Genomic DNA, 19974 nt, shown 5'->3' on the forward strand with positions numbered 1-19974 from the left:
TTTCATGGGATGAGGGGCGGCATCAATGACGCTGGAAATGGAAGCAGGAGATCCGCAAGCTTGAGTAAATGATTGAAGAGCTAGTTCATAACTTGGACTGAGGTCGGCAGGCGGTGAGAGTTGAAGAATGGTTTCCTGCAGATGTTTGGTCTGAGCATGAGAATCCAAATAGCAGTACTTCGAAGTGTCTTCCATAGAGTAGATGCCGAACCCTCCATCCTTGATTGGCAAGGTAGCTAAACGTTGTTGGAATAAGCCAAACCCAGCACCATCACCTACTGTGAGCTATCGTAAGTATTGGAGTAGGTGCTTGTCATAAACTGTAGAGGCGGCTTGCAGATGAGCAGGGAAGGTGGTGCGCATTGCGAAATAGAGTCTAGAAACCCCAATACAATTTCTCAGAAGCAATAACTTACACTGTGGGTCGTGAAGTTGTTGTACTTTCTGCATCAACTGGATGGTTTTATCCACCCTGTGAAGAACAATATCACTGCAATAATAATAATAATAATAATAATAATAATAATAAGGCTATCCCTTGTTGACGACGTAATAGGGAAGAGCATGCAATGGATTTTCTTAAGGCTATCCCTATTCCAGGGCTTAACCAAGTTGTTGGGCCTAGACAGTTCAGTTCGTTCCTACAGTATCGTTTAGGGATACCTCTTTTTGAGAAGGATAGCAAATGTGCATGTTGTGGTAAACATGTGGATATTTTTGGAGATCATGCTATTCATTGTGCCAGTGAGGTGGGGCTTAAATTTAGACATGACATAGCCAAAGATGTCTTAGCGGATATATGTTACAAAGAAGGGATTGTGGCTAGGAAAGAGGTGTCTCTAGGTCTTATTTCAGCAGACAACAAGGAACTTCGGCCGGCGGATATCATGGTCTATAACTGGGAAAACGGCATAGATGTGTGTATGGATGTCACCGGGGTTTCTCCTTTTACTAGTGCTAGGACTCGCAACTTTATACCAGGGTCTGCTATTTCTGCAGCCATCACTCGCAAGAACAATAAGTACCTGGACAAGTGCGCTTCACTCGGCTATGGTTTTGGGGTTCTAGCCTTTACCACTTTCGGGGAGCTTAGTCCTGATTTAACATCCTTTTTAAAGAGATTTAGAAATTGTATGGCTAGACATGATGCTAATTTTAAGATAGGCAATTCTCTTTTTCACAGACTAGGAATAGTTATTCAAAAAGGTGTTGGTGCCCAGCTTGTTGCTAGGTTACCCGCCTTCCCCTGTAATACTGATTTTGATTCATAATAAAAGCCTTCGTGGCCCCTTTCATAATAATAATAATAATAATAATAAACATGTATCTAGCTCAGGTGGTTATCACAGTTCCCCAAAGTTTCTTGCGTTCCAGGAGGTTCTAGGTTCGATCCCCCAATGGCGTAATATTGCAGAGATTAACATGGAAGGTAGAGTTAGTTTGCCCCCTCTCCCCACCAACCTCCAATGGCGTAATATTGCGGAGAATAATATGACGTAATACTCTTTATCCAATAATAGAAAATATATTGGTAATATAATTATTAGTAAATAAAGTGTTACAATGAAAATATTTATTGATAATATAATTATTAGCAAATAAAGTGTTACAATGAATTAGTTGGTAGAGCAACACGGTGGTCCGCCGACTAAATATTATTATTAACAATAAGTAAGTTTGGTATATATAATTATAGTTATTAACAATAATAAGTGTATCAACAACAGGTGCCTCGCAGGCTTTTATTATAGAAATTGTATTAAAAATATTATTTTCCTTAAATCATTTTAATTATAAATAAAATTTTCAAACAAATAAATCAAACTAAAATTAAATAATATTTTAGAATTGATCTTATTTTAATAATTGATAAAGTTTAAAAAGAAAAAAAAATCTTATATTAATAATAGAAATCAGGATTCGTACAAAACTTTGGTTGGTAGCCTAGCAACAAGGTGAGCACCAACACCCTTTTGAATAGCAACACCCTATCTACAAACTCAAAAAAAACAAGAAATGGTATATAAAACAATTAATCACCTTTAATGAATAAAATATAGAGAATAAAAATTAATGTTACGTAGATTTAAGGGTAATTTTTGTAACTTATAAAATAAAATAGAGATAGAAAAGAAACTAAGATATGAAATTAGTGTGGAACTAATTTAACTTTTAAAAGCTCTTCCTCTCCAGCTTTTAAAAGTTGGAGAATTTTGGAAGTTCTTTGCATAAGTAGCATTTTGTAAAACTTTTATCAAACAATAAGATGAAAAAGATATTACTATAATAATATTTTGAAAGTGTTTTTGGAAAGAAAAAAAAAACATTACCAAACCCAGCCTAAGAGCTTCTCCGATGGTACAAACAAGACAACCTCTTCCTATTTTTTTCTTAAAATTAGAGAGAAAAAAAAAACCATCTCCAACGGTATTGTATTTGAACTCTAAACTTAGACATTTATCCTTGAGGATGTGCATCCTATGTAAATTTAGAGCTTCTCCAACGGTGAATATGAATGTTTCATATGTGGCATCATTTGACATCCTTTAAGTATAGAATCATAAATATTAGGAAAAATAAAGTTTCATTTCCAACCCATAAAATTTTCTATTTTTTATTACTTATTTGTAGGCATACCATCGGTTAAAATCTTTTTCATTTTTATTTTTTAATGATTTTTATTAATAAAAGTGTGACTAGGATGGGAAGACATCCTCTAAGTGAATGTCTAAAACTAGAGGTTCACCCTTTTTCTTTTGCCATATCTTATTCACATCATTCGGTTGGAAATGATTTTTTATAAATATGGTTATAAATCCTACGTGGATTAGAACGTTTTTCTTCACTACATTCCATTGGAGAGGCTCTTAGATATTTACATATGCACATCATCTTGAAGATGTGCATCCTATGTAAATTTATACATTTATCCTCACACACATCCCATTGGAGAAGCTGTGAGAGTATCTTGACCTGAGAGACATAGCAACAACTTTCCGAAGTTAACAATAAGAACGTGCTCTTTTTGGAACCAACCAACAGTCAATATGTCCGAGTGGTGAAGGAGACTTACTTGAAACCTGTTGGACTTCGCCCGCGCAGCTTCAAACCATGCTGTTGGGTTCTAAAAATCTCTCAATGGATAGCTAATTTCTGCATGAACGCAATAACAGTGATGCTTGGCGAGGAATAAGCAAGTAAGCTCTTCTAGTGAAGTGCATAAGGGTACATGAAAATTAATTTTTGACAAAATTCGCATCGGATGAAATTCCAACAAGAGTAAATAATAGTCGGACGGAATGGGCTTTAGTTCATACGGATGATTCTCGTCCTCCTTTCCAATGATAAATAATGAACGATTTTTTGGGACCATGATTTTTTTTGGGGACCATGGTTTTATTTTGGGTAAAGACATTAAAAGTAAATCTAGGTCATCCCTTATCTAGATATTTATATTAATACCTAAATTACCCTCCTGATTAATTTTGGGTGATGTTTAGCTAGTGTTAATAATAGTTAGTGAGATGATTAAGTTAAAGATAATTAGTGAGATTAAAAAATCAGATGAGTTTTTTTTTTTTAAAGAAGTAGAATTATTGAGAGAGTAAAGTTAGAGAAGATGAAGAAGGAAAACATGAAAAACGATGGATTTTACCAACCACAACCGGAGGAAGGGTATTTGGGTACCCAGGTATGCTTCAAACTTAGATAATGTTGGTTGAATTGCTCCAAACTTTCAAAAATTGAAATTTTTTATGTAAATTTGGGCCAGTTCGGTTAACCATATATCAAAAACATGTAACCGAACACATCTGAAATTGTAGTTCGGTTACCATATGTCAAGAACATGTAATTGAACACACCTGAAAGTGTAGTTCGGTTACGTTTTCCAAACACGCAGGTTACAGAACTCGCTCGTTAATGGAGGATTTGGTCGTACAATGCAATGTTCGGTTACCTAGGATAAAATGGTAGGTAATCGAACTTTGAACTTGACAATTTATTTGAGTACATCTTGTGTGTTCGGTTAGTTCGCAAACTTCAATGCAACCAAGTTCCCAACCGAACTTCAGGTTAAAAGTAACCTAGTGTTAGAAGTTCGGTTGGTTAGCAAACTTCAACATATTTTGCGAATCAACCGAACTGGGCCTATAGGTAGAGTTTGGTTACAAAGAAAACTTAATAATTTTGCGAACGAACCGAACTTATGGACTTGTATTGTTCTAATACAAGGAGTTCGGTTAAAAGTATTTTTTTGCGAATCAACCGAACTTTGAATTCGGTTAAGAAAAAAATAATTTGTGATAACCGAACTTTTTACTGAAAAAAACTCCATTAGACCTCTCTGCAACTTCCATTTTCAACTCATTTTGATGATTAGTTCTCATTTATTCAACCAAAAACGAATGACAAGTAATGGGTTTGTGAGAATATCTTTGTTAATGTTTTAAATTAAGCTATATATATAGTGGTGGTGGTGATAATCGGAGGTGGTGGTGGTAATCGGTGGTTGTTGGTGGTGATAATTGGAGGTTGTGGTGGTGGTAATCGGCGGTGGTGGGAGGTGGTGGTAATCGGTGGTTGTTGTTGTTGGTGGTGGTAATAGGCGGTGGTGGGTGGTGGTGGTGGTAATCGGTGGTTGGTGGTGGTGGTGGTAATCGGTGGTTAGTGGTGGTGGTGATAATCGGCGGTGGTGGGAGGAGGTGGTGGCAATATATATATATATAGCGAGAGAGGTGTTTATTGTGTTGGTTTTAAATTAAATTAGGTTAAGGATAGATTAGTCATTTCAATGTTCTAGGACACCCCTTATAATTATAGGGAAGGTGGCCTAATAAGACCATGATCCCAAAAAAACCATGGTCCCTAAGAAGTCATTCTAAATAATTCCGCCTGCTGCCTGGGGAGACTTGGATCAATTGGCAAGTTATTGACTACAAGGAACTGCTTACATTTCCTTCCAAGTCTTCTAGCCAAATGAACTCTCTATGAATAATAAGGTAGCAGGGCTGCAGCAGAGATAATAAGCGCCTTAATATCTTTGTCGCCTTGTCGGGCTACTATATTGTTATTCACCATTCTATTGTGTAAACACGTTTGTGGGGTGGCCTACCATTCTCCGGAACAATCCAGTAAACACTGGAATTACTTCTCGGTTAAGGATTAACGGCCTCAACACTAGATAAGCATTATCAGTTTGATAGTTAAGAAAATCTCAAATTATAGACACGTGTTTGCTTCCATCAGTTACCGACTCTAGTACTGGCTATAAATAGCCACTGGCTTTCTTCATTTTGATGTACTTGTGTAAGAAACAAAAACTGAGAAGTAATACAATCCCCCACTTAGATTTCTCTCTTCTTAATTCTAAGTTAATGGTCCATCTATATAGTACTACGCGTGTATATAGTACTTCAAACTAAACTAGTTAACTAGCTTGGTATATTTGAGCACTTGATACGAATTCTCATGTTCGGTCATGGACTGACAAAATACAACACATTCCTTGTTTTTTTTCTTTCTTTTTGGTAACAACTGATGCTTTCGTTTACTTGTGCCGTGGGACGAGCTTCAGAAACAAAAACCATTTGAGTATGAATGAACCAATCGGCTATGAGTGGAGGGCCCAAAAATAAATACAACTACAAACTAACTACGTTACGGCAAGACAAGAAGCAAAGCCGAAAGCATTTGCTAATTTCGTTTACTGGTAATAGGCAAGACAAGAAAAGCATTCGCGTGAGCTTCAAAAGCAACAAACACCAATTGGTTATGAATGGAGTGGCCCAATAATAAATACGTAACGCAAGAATTTTTGCAAATGGGCAATAAAAATGTTGGAAATGGCAGTAACGTAAGAACTTTTGCAAATGGGCAATGGAAATGGCAGCACAATTTTTGCTAAGTTTCTAAGCCAATATATATATAGCAAGCAACAATTTTTGTTTTTGATATTGCTATTGCTAATAGCCCCTATGTAGCCAATGTAACACTATTTGGTGGGCATCCAACTCATAATCAATTGGCGACGTTAACTGCATCTAAAAAAAAATCTTTGCACATGATATTAAGCCCTTCAAGTGTTGTGCATGGTACATGAAATTTTGGTTCTAAAAATCTCTCAATGGATGAAAGTCCAGCAAGCGAAATTCATATCTAATTTTAGCATGAACGCAATACCAGTGATGCTTCGCGAGGAATGAGCAAGTAAGCCCTGACAAGAGTAGTCATGGAATCGAGATTTTTATGTATTGATTGTGTATCAATTACAATGAAGCAATGCTTCTTATATACAGGCTATACAATACTAAAAAGGGAAACAAGTATATTACAGAATATGAAGAAAACTAAGAAACTAATATATAATAAATATCTTCAGTATATCCTAGAGTAATGAAAATGAATGTGGAAAGATATGCATATTACTCTAGAATGACAACATGATTCTTAACACACATCCCCCCCCCCCCCCCCCCCCCCCCCTCAAACTCAAGATGGTCTACAACACATATTGAGTTTGGAACTTAGAAACTGAAGTCGTTTAGAGGGATATGTTTTCGTGAACAAATCTGTAATTCTGAAGTAGCATAATGCAGCCAAATAGTCTGTTTCTTGTAATGATGTCTAAAAAAGTGACAATCAATTTCAATGTATTTTGTTCGTTCATGAAAGACATCATTGTGTGTTATATGAATAGCAGCCTTGTTATCACAAAATAATGGAGTAGGCCCTGAAAGATGAACTCCCATGTCACCAAGAAGCCAACGTAGCCAGGAAATCTCCGATGTAGTATGAGCTAAAGCTCGATATTCTGCCTCAGCACTTGAACGAGAAACAACAGATTGTTTCTTACTATGCCAGGAAATTAGAGCATTACCAAGGAACATACAATATCCAGTAGTTGATAGACGATCAGTTACATCACCAGCCCAATCAGAATCGGAATATGCCTTCAGTTTTAAATCAGATGTTGAAGAAAAATGTAGTCCTTGATGTAAGGTACCTTTGAGATAACGCAGGATTCGAAGAACAACTGCATAATGTGTCGAACGTGGAGCTGACACAAATTGACTCACAACATGTACTACATGGCTAATATCTGGACGTGTGATAGTCAAATAATTAAGACTACCCACTAGTTGTCGGTACAACGTAGGATTAGATAAAATCTTCCCATCTGTAGGATTATACTTAACATTTACCTCAAGAGGAGTATCGACTGTTTTATTATCAGTAAATCCTGCACAATGAATAATGTCAGTAGAATACTTCACTTGAGATACAAAATATCCTTTAGATGATCGATCAACTTCAATACCGAGAAAATATCTTAGATGGCCAAGATCTTTCATTTGAAAAGACATACTTAACTGTGATTTCAGAGCATTGACTCCTTCCAAATCACTCCCAGTAATAACCATGCCATCAACGTAGAGAAGAAGAAGAACGACCCCTTTATCTGACCTTTTAAGGAACATGGCAGAGTCATATGCACTTTGAGTGAATCCATATTGCGTAACAGCGCTGCTGAACTTCTCAAACCAAGCACGAGGTGCTTGTTTGAGACCATATAACGCTCGACGAAGCTTACAGACTTGATTTGGGGAATGAGGCAATCCTGGAGGTGGCTGCATGTATACTTTTTCTTCAAGGTCTCCATGAAGGAAGGCATTTGTAACATCCATTTGGTGAAGATCCCATCCACGAGCAGCAACAACAGCAAGAAGAGTACGAACTGTTATCATACGAGCTACTGGTGCAAATGTTTCCTCATAATCAATACCATATATATTCCTGAGTATAACCTTTAGCAACAAGGCGAGATTTATAGCGTTCGATTGATCCATCAGCTCTTGTCTTAATCTTATAAACCCATCTGCATCCTACTACAAATTTTCCAGGTGGTAAATCTACCATGTCAAATGTTTCAGCTTCGTCAAGAGCAATTAATTCTTCCTTCATTGAGTGTAGCCATTCTGGAATTGTTGATGCTTCCATGTAACTCTTAGGTTCATACAAGGGTAAAATAGTTGAGAGACAACAATGATAGTCAGAATACTTAGCTGGTGGATGGTGGACCCGGGAAAGCGTGTAAAATTGAAGCGAAATAAAACGCGGGCCTACAGTAATACCGCAAGTGCACGGTTGTCAGTTGTAGCTCGTGCAAGTACGGGTCGATCCACAGAGACTGGGTGTGTTTTGTAGTGTTTAGCTATTTTGGACTCTAAATGACTATTGTTGGGCTTTGAATACCCTTTGAGTAAATTGGGCCTAATGGGTTTGTTTTTAACAATGAAATGAACTGAGCTTGGGCTCAGTTGGTCTTGAAGTGCACTAGGCTTTGGGCCTTTGAATGATGAGCTGTGAACTGGGCTTTTAGCCTTTCACCTGGGCTTTGGTTAACTGTGAACTTGGGCTCAGGCTCAAACAATGAACTGGACTGGGCCTGAAGTGACTTGGGCTTTTAGCCTTTGGCTATAACCTTAAGAATTTACAGTGGGCTTTTGTGACAGAAAATAGAATTGAATTTGGACAGTGAACAGAATCAAAAGTAAACAGTAACTATGAACAAAATGAACTAAACAGAACAAAAGTAAACAGATCAATGAAACTAAACAGAATGGAACAAAGTGAAACTAAACAAAAGCAAAACAATGAAACTAAACAGAATGGAAGTGAAACTAAACAATGAGACTAAACAGAAAACAAAAGCAAAACAGAGTGGAACAAAGTAAAAGTTAAGGTGACAATGAAAGTGACAAAATGTGAGACAATGAACAAGTAAACTAAAAAAAAACATCAAAGAAACTACTAGGTGATGACAGTGACTGGAAACAGTTACATACCAAGGCCTAAGCCAAGGGCAGGGGAGATGGTGAAGGTGAAATGGTGAAGGTGAGCCTAGGCATACTAATGGAATGGGAAGAGAACCAGCTTGCTCACAGTCACTAGTGAGCACTAGTTTCTCCCCACTGCTCAATCAATCCAATGCTTCACAGGCTTTAGCCTAACATTCACACAAAACAGTAAACAAGAGTGATGAAAGAACACTAGGATGTTGAATCCACCATTAACCTAGGGGATATTCTACTCACAGCTAAAATAGTTACCAAAGTACTAATTGTCTGATTAAAGTACAACTAGTCTAAGGGCTTAACAACATTGGACATGAGCTGCACATGATGAAGACTATCTTATTGATTCATGGTTTCATCTAGTCCTAGCATTTGAGGTTTAGAACATACATAACAAGAACATTACAGAACATGATACAAACATTACAGAAACATAACATAACAGGAATATGGGAGTGACAGCAAAGAACAAACATAACAAAACAGTGGAGTTCATAACAGGAACAACACATAACAACATCACAGTGACATAAAATGGAGAAAATCAAAACATTAAAATGGATAAACAGTGAACAGCAAAATGAACATTTAACAGAACTAAGTTCTGGACGCCGGCTATTCCAGGCATAAGCTTTTACATCACACCCACAGTCATATTTATACCCAATTACAAGTTAGGGTTCTTCCCAAAAAATCCCTAAAATCAAACAGAAATTAGGTAAATTGTTTCTACCTAATTTGACAGTACAAATCAGACCCATATCTTCTAATACTCTCCCTAACAGAAAATTAGGGTTCTTTAATAAATTCCCCCAAATCAGAAAATTTAGGGTTTGGTAATTCTTACCCATAGTGATGTGATTACACGCTACTGACTTCGACCCACGCCTCTAATTGTTCTCCTGATGTTATCCACGCCTCCAATTGCAACTCTATTTCACCTAATTTGTCAATTTCACCTCTAGGGTTCCTGACATGGGAGAGGCGTGAAATTGAGTGATTAGGAGGACATGGAGTTGGTGAAAGGGGAAGTAATGATGTGGGTTATGGTTGTTGAGTGATTTGAGAGCTCGTATTGAGCTGGTGGTGGTGGCAGATGGAGTGGGTGGCGGAGCAGGTGGTGGTCATGGGGTTTGCAGTGAAGAAGAGGGGAGGAAGAAGAAGGAGCCCGATAGAAAATAGGTTAGGGTTTGTTTGGTTTTTGGGTATAGGTATTAGGTTTTTAGAGTGTTGAGCGTCTTCATCAAATTTTGATGTTTTGTGACTCTGAGCTGCGGGATGCGAAGATGGTTGGTAGATCTAACGATGAGATGAGAGATGAATCGATGCAACCGTTGGATTTTGAAACACAACGAAGTCAACGGTGTTAGATGATGTTAGGTACTGTAGTGTTAAGCGGAAGTATCGAGATTTGATGCGCAGGCAAAGGAGCGACCGTAGGATCTAAATGTGATCTAATCTGAAGGCTTGGAATTTAGGCACTATGGTGTTTTGCAGGGACTTCAGATTTTGATGCACGATGAAGAAGCGACCATTGGATGATGAGATGGATCCAATCTAACGGCTGAGAATGGAGGCGGGTATGGATATAGAAAATGGGTTTGGGTAAGGGTTTTGGGCCTTGGGTATGCCAAGCCCATATCTTCTTTAAGAACAATTCTTCCTTCTTGAGCCCATTCCTAGCTTTTTGGTCTTGTGCGCACCATTCTTTGCGGCTTCCTTGCATAATTTCTTCCGGCTTTTCACTACTCTTCAACTCTTTTCCGCTCCGCAAGTTATCCAGACTTTATTTATTACCTAAAAATGCAAAATTAAGTAAGAAAAATATTTATTCTTGAAAACAATGAAAATACAGAATATGGGATAAAATGTAGAATTAATGCACAAAAGATGAGTTAATTGCCAACAAAAAGGGATAGATATATACAATATTTGGCACTCATCAGTGGACGCCTTTCTAAAGGAGCTAAAGTAATCTCTTCATGTGCAGGATCCTGTTCTGGAGAAGCAATGTCAGGATGAGGCATAGATTGATTCGAAGAGGATTCAGGCACATCTAGAGTATCAGGAGTGGAGGATTGATGAATTTCTGGTTGTATATTGGTCTCGGTAATAGGGGTGTCAGAGATGGGTTCTAATGGAAGAGACTCAACATCAAAAGGATCTTGATACGAGAAATTTTCAGATGACTTACTTCTTGGAAGGGAAAAGTATGGTATTTTCTCCCAAAAGTTACATGACGAGAGACACGAAGTTTTTGACTTGTTGTATCATAACAAAGATACCCTTTCTGTTCTATCCCATATCCTAAAAATACACATATTGAGTTATTTTTACTGAGTTTGTTACGTTCTCATTCTGGAAGAAGAACAAAACAGGTTGAACCAAAAACACGAAGCTCTAAATAATTAGGTATTTCTCTATAAAGACGTTCATATGGAGATATACCATCTATAACAGTTGTTGGGATACGATTTATTGTGTATACGGCAGTAAGGACAGACTCCCCCCCCCCCCCAAAAAAAAAAAATTAGAGGGAATTGATGCAGAAAGTAACTGAGTTCTAGCAGTTTCTACTATGTGACGATGTTTGCGTTCTGCAATTCCATTTTGTTCAGGGGTTTCTGTGCGAGACAATTGAAGAAGGGTACCCTCATACTTGAGAAAATATTTAAATGGATTTGATATATATTCCCCCCCTTGATCAGCGCGGAAGGTTTTAATAGTTTTTGTAAACTGGGTTTTGACCATGGTAGAGAACTCAGTATATATTTTTAAGAAATCTGACCTTGAACTGAACAGATATATCCAAGTATACCTTGTGTAGTCATCGATAAAGATCACATTATATAAAGCCCCTCCATTGGAAACAATATGTGATTTTCCCCAAACATCGGAATGAACAAGATCAAATGGTGCAGTGGGAAAAGTTGTACTGCTATTAAAAGGTAGTGCCGGTTGTTTAGCTAGATTACAAGTAATGCAACAAGGTTCTTTATCTAGTTGGGTTGATCCTAGTAGACCTTTATTAATCATGTATCTAAGACGAGGGAATGAAATATGACCTAATCTAGAATGCCAAGACATAAATGGGGAAGTGGTGGATGGTGGTATAGAGGCTGAAACAACAACAACTTGGTTTTTGGATTGTGGAGGGACAATATGAGCATCTATAGGAGGTATAGTCGACCCACTCTACGTCCTATCCCAACTAGCTTCTCCGTCCTCGGATCCTGTATAACACAACCAGAAGGAAAAAAGTTAATTTTAAACCCTTGATCACATAGTTGACTAATAGAGATAAGATTCATGGTAATCTTAGGAACTATAAGTACATCAAGGATACACAATTTGTTGGAATATTTAACCAGTCCAATATGACTTGCAGTTAATTCAGACCCATCGGCAGTATGAATTTTAGGAGTTATTATTGGATGCAAACTCTCAAAGAATTGAGGATTAAACGTCATATGGTTGGAAGCACCTGAGTCGAGAAACCATCCAGTTTAGGAAATACCTATAGGAATTGAAAGTGCAGAAGTTATTGTGGGATTATTACCAATTGATATAGCTTGTTTGATCATCGCCTGAATATCAGCTAGAGACGGTTCATGTTTCTTTTCTATCTTAGATGAGATACGTGTTGTAGTGAATCTTGTTGGTGTATTTGTATTGAAGTTCCTCCTCTTTTCACACACGTTTCTGGATGTTGGCGATGTGTAGTTGTTCACAGTATGTCCTAACTCCTTGCAGTAGTTACATTGATACGGAGACACGGCTTGTGATATTGATGAGTTTTTCTGGAGATTATAGTTTGGTCCATCAAACTTGGTGGTGATAGGTTGAGAGTCTTCTCGAGACATGGTGGATGAAAAGGATATCACGGGAAAAAAAGATCAAGGATACGAGGATACAAAGGAATGATGTGGAAGGTTTCAAATTTGGATTAGAAATCTGACTATTGGTTGTTTGCAGCGGAAGGTTGGATCTTGTTTGGCTCTGATGCCATGACAAGAGTAGTCATGGAATCGAGATTTCTATGTATTGATTGTGTATCAATTACAATGAAGCACTGCTTCTTATATACAGGCTATACAATACTAAAAAGGGAAACAAGTATATTACAGAATATGAAGAAACTAAGAAACTAATATATACTAAATATCTTCAGTATATCCTAGAGTAATGAAAATGAATGTGCAAAGATATGCACATTACTCTAAAATGACAACATGATTCTTAACAAGCCCTTCTAGTGAAGTGCATAAGGGTACATGAAAATTAATTTTTGAGTCTTTTGACAAAATTCACATTGGATGAAATTCCAACAAGAGTAAATATTAGTCGGATGACATGAGGATGATTCTCTTCCTCCCTTCCGAGGATAAATAATTCCACCCGCTGCCTGGGGACACTTGGATCAATTGGCAAGTTACTAATATTGTTTCTGCTAATGGTTCATGGGTATGGAAGGGTATATGTGATGGGTTAGATATTATCAAAAAGCATGCTTGTTGGGAAGTGGGTGATGGGAATCTTATACATATATGGAAAAACAGATGGATACCTAGTATACCAAACACTGTTGATAGTCATTTTTCTTCAACCAATATGAAATATGTGTCTCGGCTGATAGATAGTGATAATAAAACCTGGAATGTTGATATGCTTCACAGTCTTTTTGACGAGGACACTGTTAACAACATAACAACTATTAGGATTCCTATGCATGGTAGTAACCAAATTAGATGGCAACCTAGCTCAAACGGGGAGTTCAGCGTTAAAAGTGCTTACAAAGCAATCTTGAATGATACAAATATTGAGAATGATTTCATTCCCAATACTTTAGTGAACTGGAAGGTGTTTTGGAAAACAAAACTTCCACAATCTATTCTACACTTTCTGTGGAAATGTATTAGTAATTGTCTATCCACTAATGATAGGTTGGATAGATATTTTCATAACTTTAGCACACAATGCCCTCACTGTAACAATTTTGATGAATCTATGCAACACTTATTCATTGACTGTGAATTTGCCAAAGCTGTTTGGTCAGCTGTTAATGTTGATTTTCTTCATGAAATTGCGAATGTAAATGTTCAGGAATGGATTCCAAATATGTTCAAGGTAAGTACTTCTCAACATATTAATACCCCTATCTTAGATTGGTATGCGTTTGTTTTATGGCATATTTTGAAATCCAGGTGTAAAATTTTTTTTTATAATGTTCAGTTGACATACTCACAAGTTGCTCATACTATCCAGACAAATTATTCCACTTGGTTCAGAATAAACATTATTCACTGTGAGATTATTTCAGATTCAAATGAGAATGCCAAGAAATGGAAAAATCCTGAAAATAATTTTGTTAAAGTTAACTTTGATGCTTCATTTATAGAGTTAACAAAGGATGTTGGAATATGACTGATAATGCGTGATTTTACAGGTGACTGTAATGGAGGTAGATGCTGGCAATCAAAAGCTATAGATCCGGAACAAGCTGAAGCTTTTGCACTCATGGGAGCGATAATTTGGGCACAAAAGAAAGGAGTCAGAAAGCTTCACTTAGAATGAGATTGCTCTAATGTTATTAGAGCTATTAATGGTAGTTTGGATTCAATAAATTGGACAACCAGAAATATTATTGTGGATTGTTTAGAATTATTAGTTGAATTTGAGGATTGGCTTTGCACTTATGTGCATAGAGATGCAAACCATGTTGCAGATTCTCTAGCAAAATACGCTAAAAAATATTTCTAGTGAGGAAGAATGGAGTGATTACTTTCCTTCTTGGATCTCTTTATGCCTACAAGAATATAAACAATTGTAATTACCTTCTATTTAATATAACTTCCTTTCGTGTAAAAAAAAAGACTACAAAGAACCAAGTCTGCTAATAGGAGTGTCAATTTGGTTGGGGGAGTACCAACCCGAAGTCAATGAATGTTTTGTCTTGTATGTATTTTCGTACGCCCCTAAACAATTTAATAACCCCTATTAGCAATCTTGCAAAGAACTGCTTACGTTGTTGCGTCTTGTTCGTTTACTCATCCTTCCAAGTCTTCCAGCCAAATGAACTCTCTACGAAGAAGGTAGCAGGGGCTGCAGGAGAGACAATAAGCGCCTTAATATCTTTGTCGGGCTACTATATATATATATTTTTTTATTACCATCATTAAAGACAGATATTGATTTTGTCATATGAATTGATTTTTGATTTTATGATTCATTGACAAAATAGTGGGCGGACACGCTTTCATCATAAAAGCAGATATTGTTGTACGGCATCTGATGCACTGTGATATAGTATCATTATCTGTATTTCAACGATGATTTATTTTTTTTGAAGCATTTAATGATGATGAATTTGATGCATTCTCCATCATAAATACTATATGTTTACTGGATGTGAACAATCCACCATGCATAAACAGTCAGCACAAGTTTTGAATAAATAATACCGCCTTTGAAGACAAAATTGCCAATATTTATTCTTGGCTTTATCTCTTATTTAATGTACCGCATCTCAGTTAGCTAAGCCATAGCTGAACGAAACTGGCCGAAGTTCTATTCCATCCAAATATCTTTTGGGTCCGCCACCATGGCTTCAAGAGTTTGTGATTAACTTTGTTTATTAAGCCATGCAGATGCAGTCATCATTATATATAATAATGCTATCCATCAAAAACGAACTGTTTACACTTGTTATTCACGACAAAATTTTCCAAACATTGTTTCTCAAACTAATATAGTTTAGTTAGTGGCAACAAATGAATGAGAGGGGAAATGCCGACGTCTTCTCTGATAGTGGCTTCTAAATATTTTTTATTTCTGTATACAAACCAAACATGCTTTAACAGAAGGTGTCAAAACATGCTTGAACAGACAGCAAAAGAAACAACTGTACCTATCACTTTGGTCCATGGACCATGACATTAATTCAATTCATAGTCCTTTCTCTGATTAATATCAGCCCATAAACCGCGCATTTAATTGATCGATTTTCAAACTTTTCCCTTGGGAAACAACAAGCCATGCACCTACGAGGCCCATGAGAACCCAAAACAGAACATACGTACACATGCATGCACCCATAGATAATGCACATACCATTACTACCTCGGCATCTAGCTAGCTAGCTAGTAAAACACAAACAATTTCTACGATAACTTGGTGTAAATTGGACCGAATTTGATATGTGTTTGATAAGAAAGTAATTAATACTGTATTTTTTGATACATAAGTCAGAGGTAGATAAATCGGAAAACGGGTCATTTGTCTAAATATTTTTAAATCACGATATAAATGGACGAGTAAAAAATAGTTTGTGTGAAATGGTCAAAAAGAAAATAGCAAGTTTCATCCAAGCTTAAGATTAAAAAATAGCACGGATGAAATTGGATACGTCTTGTGTAAATTAAAAATAAGAAAAAATATTTGAAAATGGGCACGATGAAACTGGTTACATCCTGCCTATTTTTACATTTTTGTCCATTTAAACAGTATCAAAATCTAACTGTCCATTTCACCCAGGAATTATTGATTATGGTCTTTTTAACCAATTTTGTGTAGATAAATATCAGTCATCATATCATCGAAGGAGTGAGAACAGCTATCATCATACCCCTCTGTTTCACTTACACACTGTCATGAAGTTACTACTGTTTTTCTCTGAAGGAGGAAAGTCATACAATTAAACTTAGTTTAAAAGATAGATCATACAGAAGTAAAGGAGAGATATCAAAAGCTAAGATCAAAACAAGCAATATATATATCCATGGGTAGACCTCCTTGTTGTGATAAAGTTGGGATCAAGAAAGGACCTTGGACTCCTGAAGAAGATATACTTTTAGTATCTTATATCCAAGAACATGGATCAGGGAATTGGAGATCTGTACCAACTAATACGGGAAAGTATCAAATATCCTCTCGATCCCCGGAGGAACCTCAAACAACTACCAGTACTACTACCGCAATTGAATATAGGGTTGATTCGATCTCCGAAAGTGATCACCATGGGTTGATCGAAGATGATCTAAATCAACCTCCATTTTCTTTACTAGAAAAGTGGCTCCTGGATGGACAAGTTCTTGAGGAAGATCCTATGGAGATTTCTCCAATATTTTGACCATATGTGCACAAGCTTTGTGCATGAAGAACATTCGATTTGATTAGCTCATGTGGCGCAATGAGCTTGCTAGATCAATTTCATTCCTTAAGATTTCTTATTTAAACTGCATAATTCATTTATTTTCCTGTATAAGCTTTTGTTCATCCTCATATAATGAATTATCTCCAAAAATATAGTACGGTTACAAACTAAATTATGCAGTAATTTCCTTCGGCAAGATTTCTTTGTCATGCATGAAATTTGAATTTGTATTGATCAAATTTACTTCTATCTAAATTAAGGAGAATCGACGGATCATTTTTAAGACACATAGTAGAATGATTAGAGAGCATTAATTATTTAGACATACAGTAGAATGTATATATCCTTCTTTAATTAACAACCCTTACAAATTACACCTGTGGGTATTATAGTTGCATAAAATCACAAACTACATCCAAAGGTGAAGAAGTTAAACTAAACAAGCAGAAATGCATACTCAAACATGAAGACAAGGATATACATGGTTCGGCATGATTACCTACGTCCAAGAGGTGAAAGGATAATTGTTATTACATCTCGTTTTAGGTTACAAGGTGTTCTCTTTCTCAAATAAACTATCTCTCCAATTCTCAAATATAATGCCCTTTCTCTCTCTCCTTTTCCACCCCCTCTCACTCTCGACAAGCCCTTATATCTATAGGCCATAGTCGAGATACAACAAAATTACAGTGTTGGTCACAATACATCAACTCTGATGTTTCCTATCGGACCTATCTTAGTTACTCGCCCGTCTTTCTGGTGTGGCCGATGGAATCTTGGTCTTTGACAGCCTTTCGCCTGAGGCCGAGTCCTTGGTACTTGATTAGGCACGATATCGCCCTTCTTCCTTGTCGTCCCTTGGTTTTGACCAGTTTCCTTTGTTTGACCGAGTATTCCTTGCTCGTCCGTTACTCCTGTCAGATGATAAGGTCACGTCACATCCGACAACTGTAGGGCCATCACGTCCGACCCACGTGACTCCTTATTCTTCGCGCCACCTGAATCTATTCTGTACTTCGCCTTTCTTCATTCTTTGGTGCATCATAGCCTAGGATCTTGCCACCTAGCCGTGTGGATTATTTACACCTACAGCTATAATTCCCAAGTCTTATCTGCATGTATATCTTTGTACGTCTATCAGTCTAGTGTACCCCTTTAAACTGTCTTTATTCTTCTTTTCACGGATCACATTGTCACAAATGTGTTTCTGGACGCACGGACGCTATGTTCAACAAAATGATAGAACTGTAAGAAATGACCAAACAGTCAATATGTCCGAGTGGTTAAGGAGACAGACTTGAAATCTGTTGGGCTTCGCCCGCGCAGGTTCGAACCCTGCTGTTGACGATCATTTTTTTTTCATTTTTTAGATATTCTTTTTCATTTTTCATTTTGAAAATGACACAATTGATTCATGGACAGCCGTTCATACGATTGCTAAAGTAGTGTACGAGAGTTTTTAGGGTAAAGCCGAGTAATGAAACCAAAATCAGACAGCATAACAACCAACGGTCAATGTGTTCGTCAATATGTGGTTAAGTGGTTCAGGAGACAAACTTCGCCCGCCCAGGTTCGAACCCTCCTGTTGGTTCCTTTTTTTTTGCATTTTTGCAAATCACACTTTTAAACTTGGAATTAAGTCAATTGACCATGATGTTGTTTGTTTGTCACAAATGAGACTGACCGGGTTCGAGTAGTAGCATTGACCCAGATTTGTTTTTAAGTAGAGAAGCGGGTAATTGCATGATTTATAAAGGGAATGCCATTATTAGCGGGATGATACCAATTGAGCGGTCCTATGATCATAATCTGTTAACATTTATTTGTCTTATATGAAATGGTATCACCTCCGAATAATACCGGTATCCCCCTTCATAAATCATGGTATCCCCCTTCCTTTTTTTGCATTTTTGTAAATCACACTTTTAAACTTGGAATTAAGTCAATTGACCATGATGTTGTTTGTTTGTCACAAATGAGACTGACCGGGTTCGAGTAGTAGCATTGACCCAGATTTGTTTTTAAGTAGAGAAGCGGGGAATTGCATGATTTATAAAGGGAATGCCATTATTAGCGGGATGATACCAATTGAGCGGTCCTATGATCATAATCTGTTAACATTTATTTGTCTTATATGAAATGGTATCACCTCCGAATAATACCGGTATCCCCCTTCATAAATCATGGGGAACTGACTTAGATGTAGTTGCAGGAAATCCTACACTACACTCCTCATATGATTTCATTATTAATCAACTCATTTTTAGGTTTACACTCTTAATTTTATTGATCAACCTTTGAATATTCTTACAAGAAAAGATAAAGAAATCAAGAATGATCTCTGCTCTAGACTTTCTCTCTCCTATTTACTTGTTTCTTACTCAAAAAAGATCTCTCTCTTTACAACTTGAATGACTATTTATAAGGAAATACATAGTGGGTGACAGCTAATCTGTCCTTTATTTTCGGGTATGGTCTGAGACATTCTCGCAACCTTACAAATGTTAATTTCGCAAGCTCTCTAATTTTCGCAGGACTATCACATCTTTCTCGTGATCCTAGCTGACGTCGTTTATCGTATCATTTCTGAAATTGTTCTGCGACGCTGTTGTGATGTGTCATTGATAATTTCGCTGAAACATTGTCATTGCGAGATTCTGATCCTACATCTTGCCTCTTCTCATATCTTCTCTGCAAAGTAGAGAATGATGTGAGAAATGCCGCAGCTGTTCATCTTTTCATATTCTGCATTTATCACACGTATTCTTTCTTCCATTTGTTTCTTGACACGTCTTCTGTAACCGCTGCTTTTCAACCGCTCACGTCTTTTCGTCTTAATGGTGTTTATTTCTTCGAGTAAAAAAAATCTCCTTTATATACTCTTCTTACTCTTCTTTCCACTTTTCTTTTTACTTTCTCTTCTATCATCTCTGCAACTCTGTTATTCTTCTGCAAGTTCTGCTGCTG

General features: G+C 36.9%; 2 protein-coding genes and 1 non-coding gene across 3 annotated transcripts; 2 read left to right on the forward strand and 1 right to left on the reverse strand.

The window, feature by feature from the left end:
- Nucleotides 1-6524: 6524 nt before the first annotated feature.
- LOC113352640 (uncharacterized mitochondrial protein AtMg00810-like) lies at nucleotides 6525-7847 on the reverse strand. The gene has a single exon (XM_026596439.1). It carries the CDS (start codon nucleotides 7845-7847, stop codon nucleotides 6525-6527), a length of 1323 nt encoding a protein of 440 aa, XP_026452224.1.
- A 5619-nt stretch (nucleotides 7848-13466) lies between these two features.
- On the forward strand, nucleotides 13467-14429 carry LOC113352641. Its single transcript, XM_026596440.1, has 3 exons — nucleotides 13467-13982; nucleotides 14088-14160; nucleotides 14302-14429. The coding sequence occupies exons 1-3, from the start codon at nucleotides 13467-13469 to the stop codon at nucleotides 14427-14429; spliced, it is 717 nt and encodes a 238-aa protein (XP_026452225.1).
- A 3843-nt stretch (nucleotides 14430-18272) lies between these two features.
- Nucleotides 18273-18354, forward strand: TRNAS-UGA. Its single transcript has one exon. It is a non-coding gene; the product is annotated as a tRNA-Ser (tRNA).
- Nucleotides 18355-19974: the final 1620 nt, after the last annotated feature.

The sequence above is a fragment of the Papaver somniferum genome, chromosome 2 (genome assembly GCF_003573695.1).
Source record: "Papaver somniferum cultivar HN1 chromosome 2, ASM357369v1, whole genome shotgun sequence".
Lineage (NCBI taxonomy): Eukaryota > Viridiplantae > Streptophyta > Magnoliopsida > Ranunculales > Papaveraceae > Papaver > Papaver somniferum.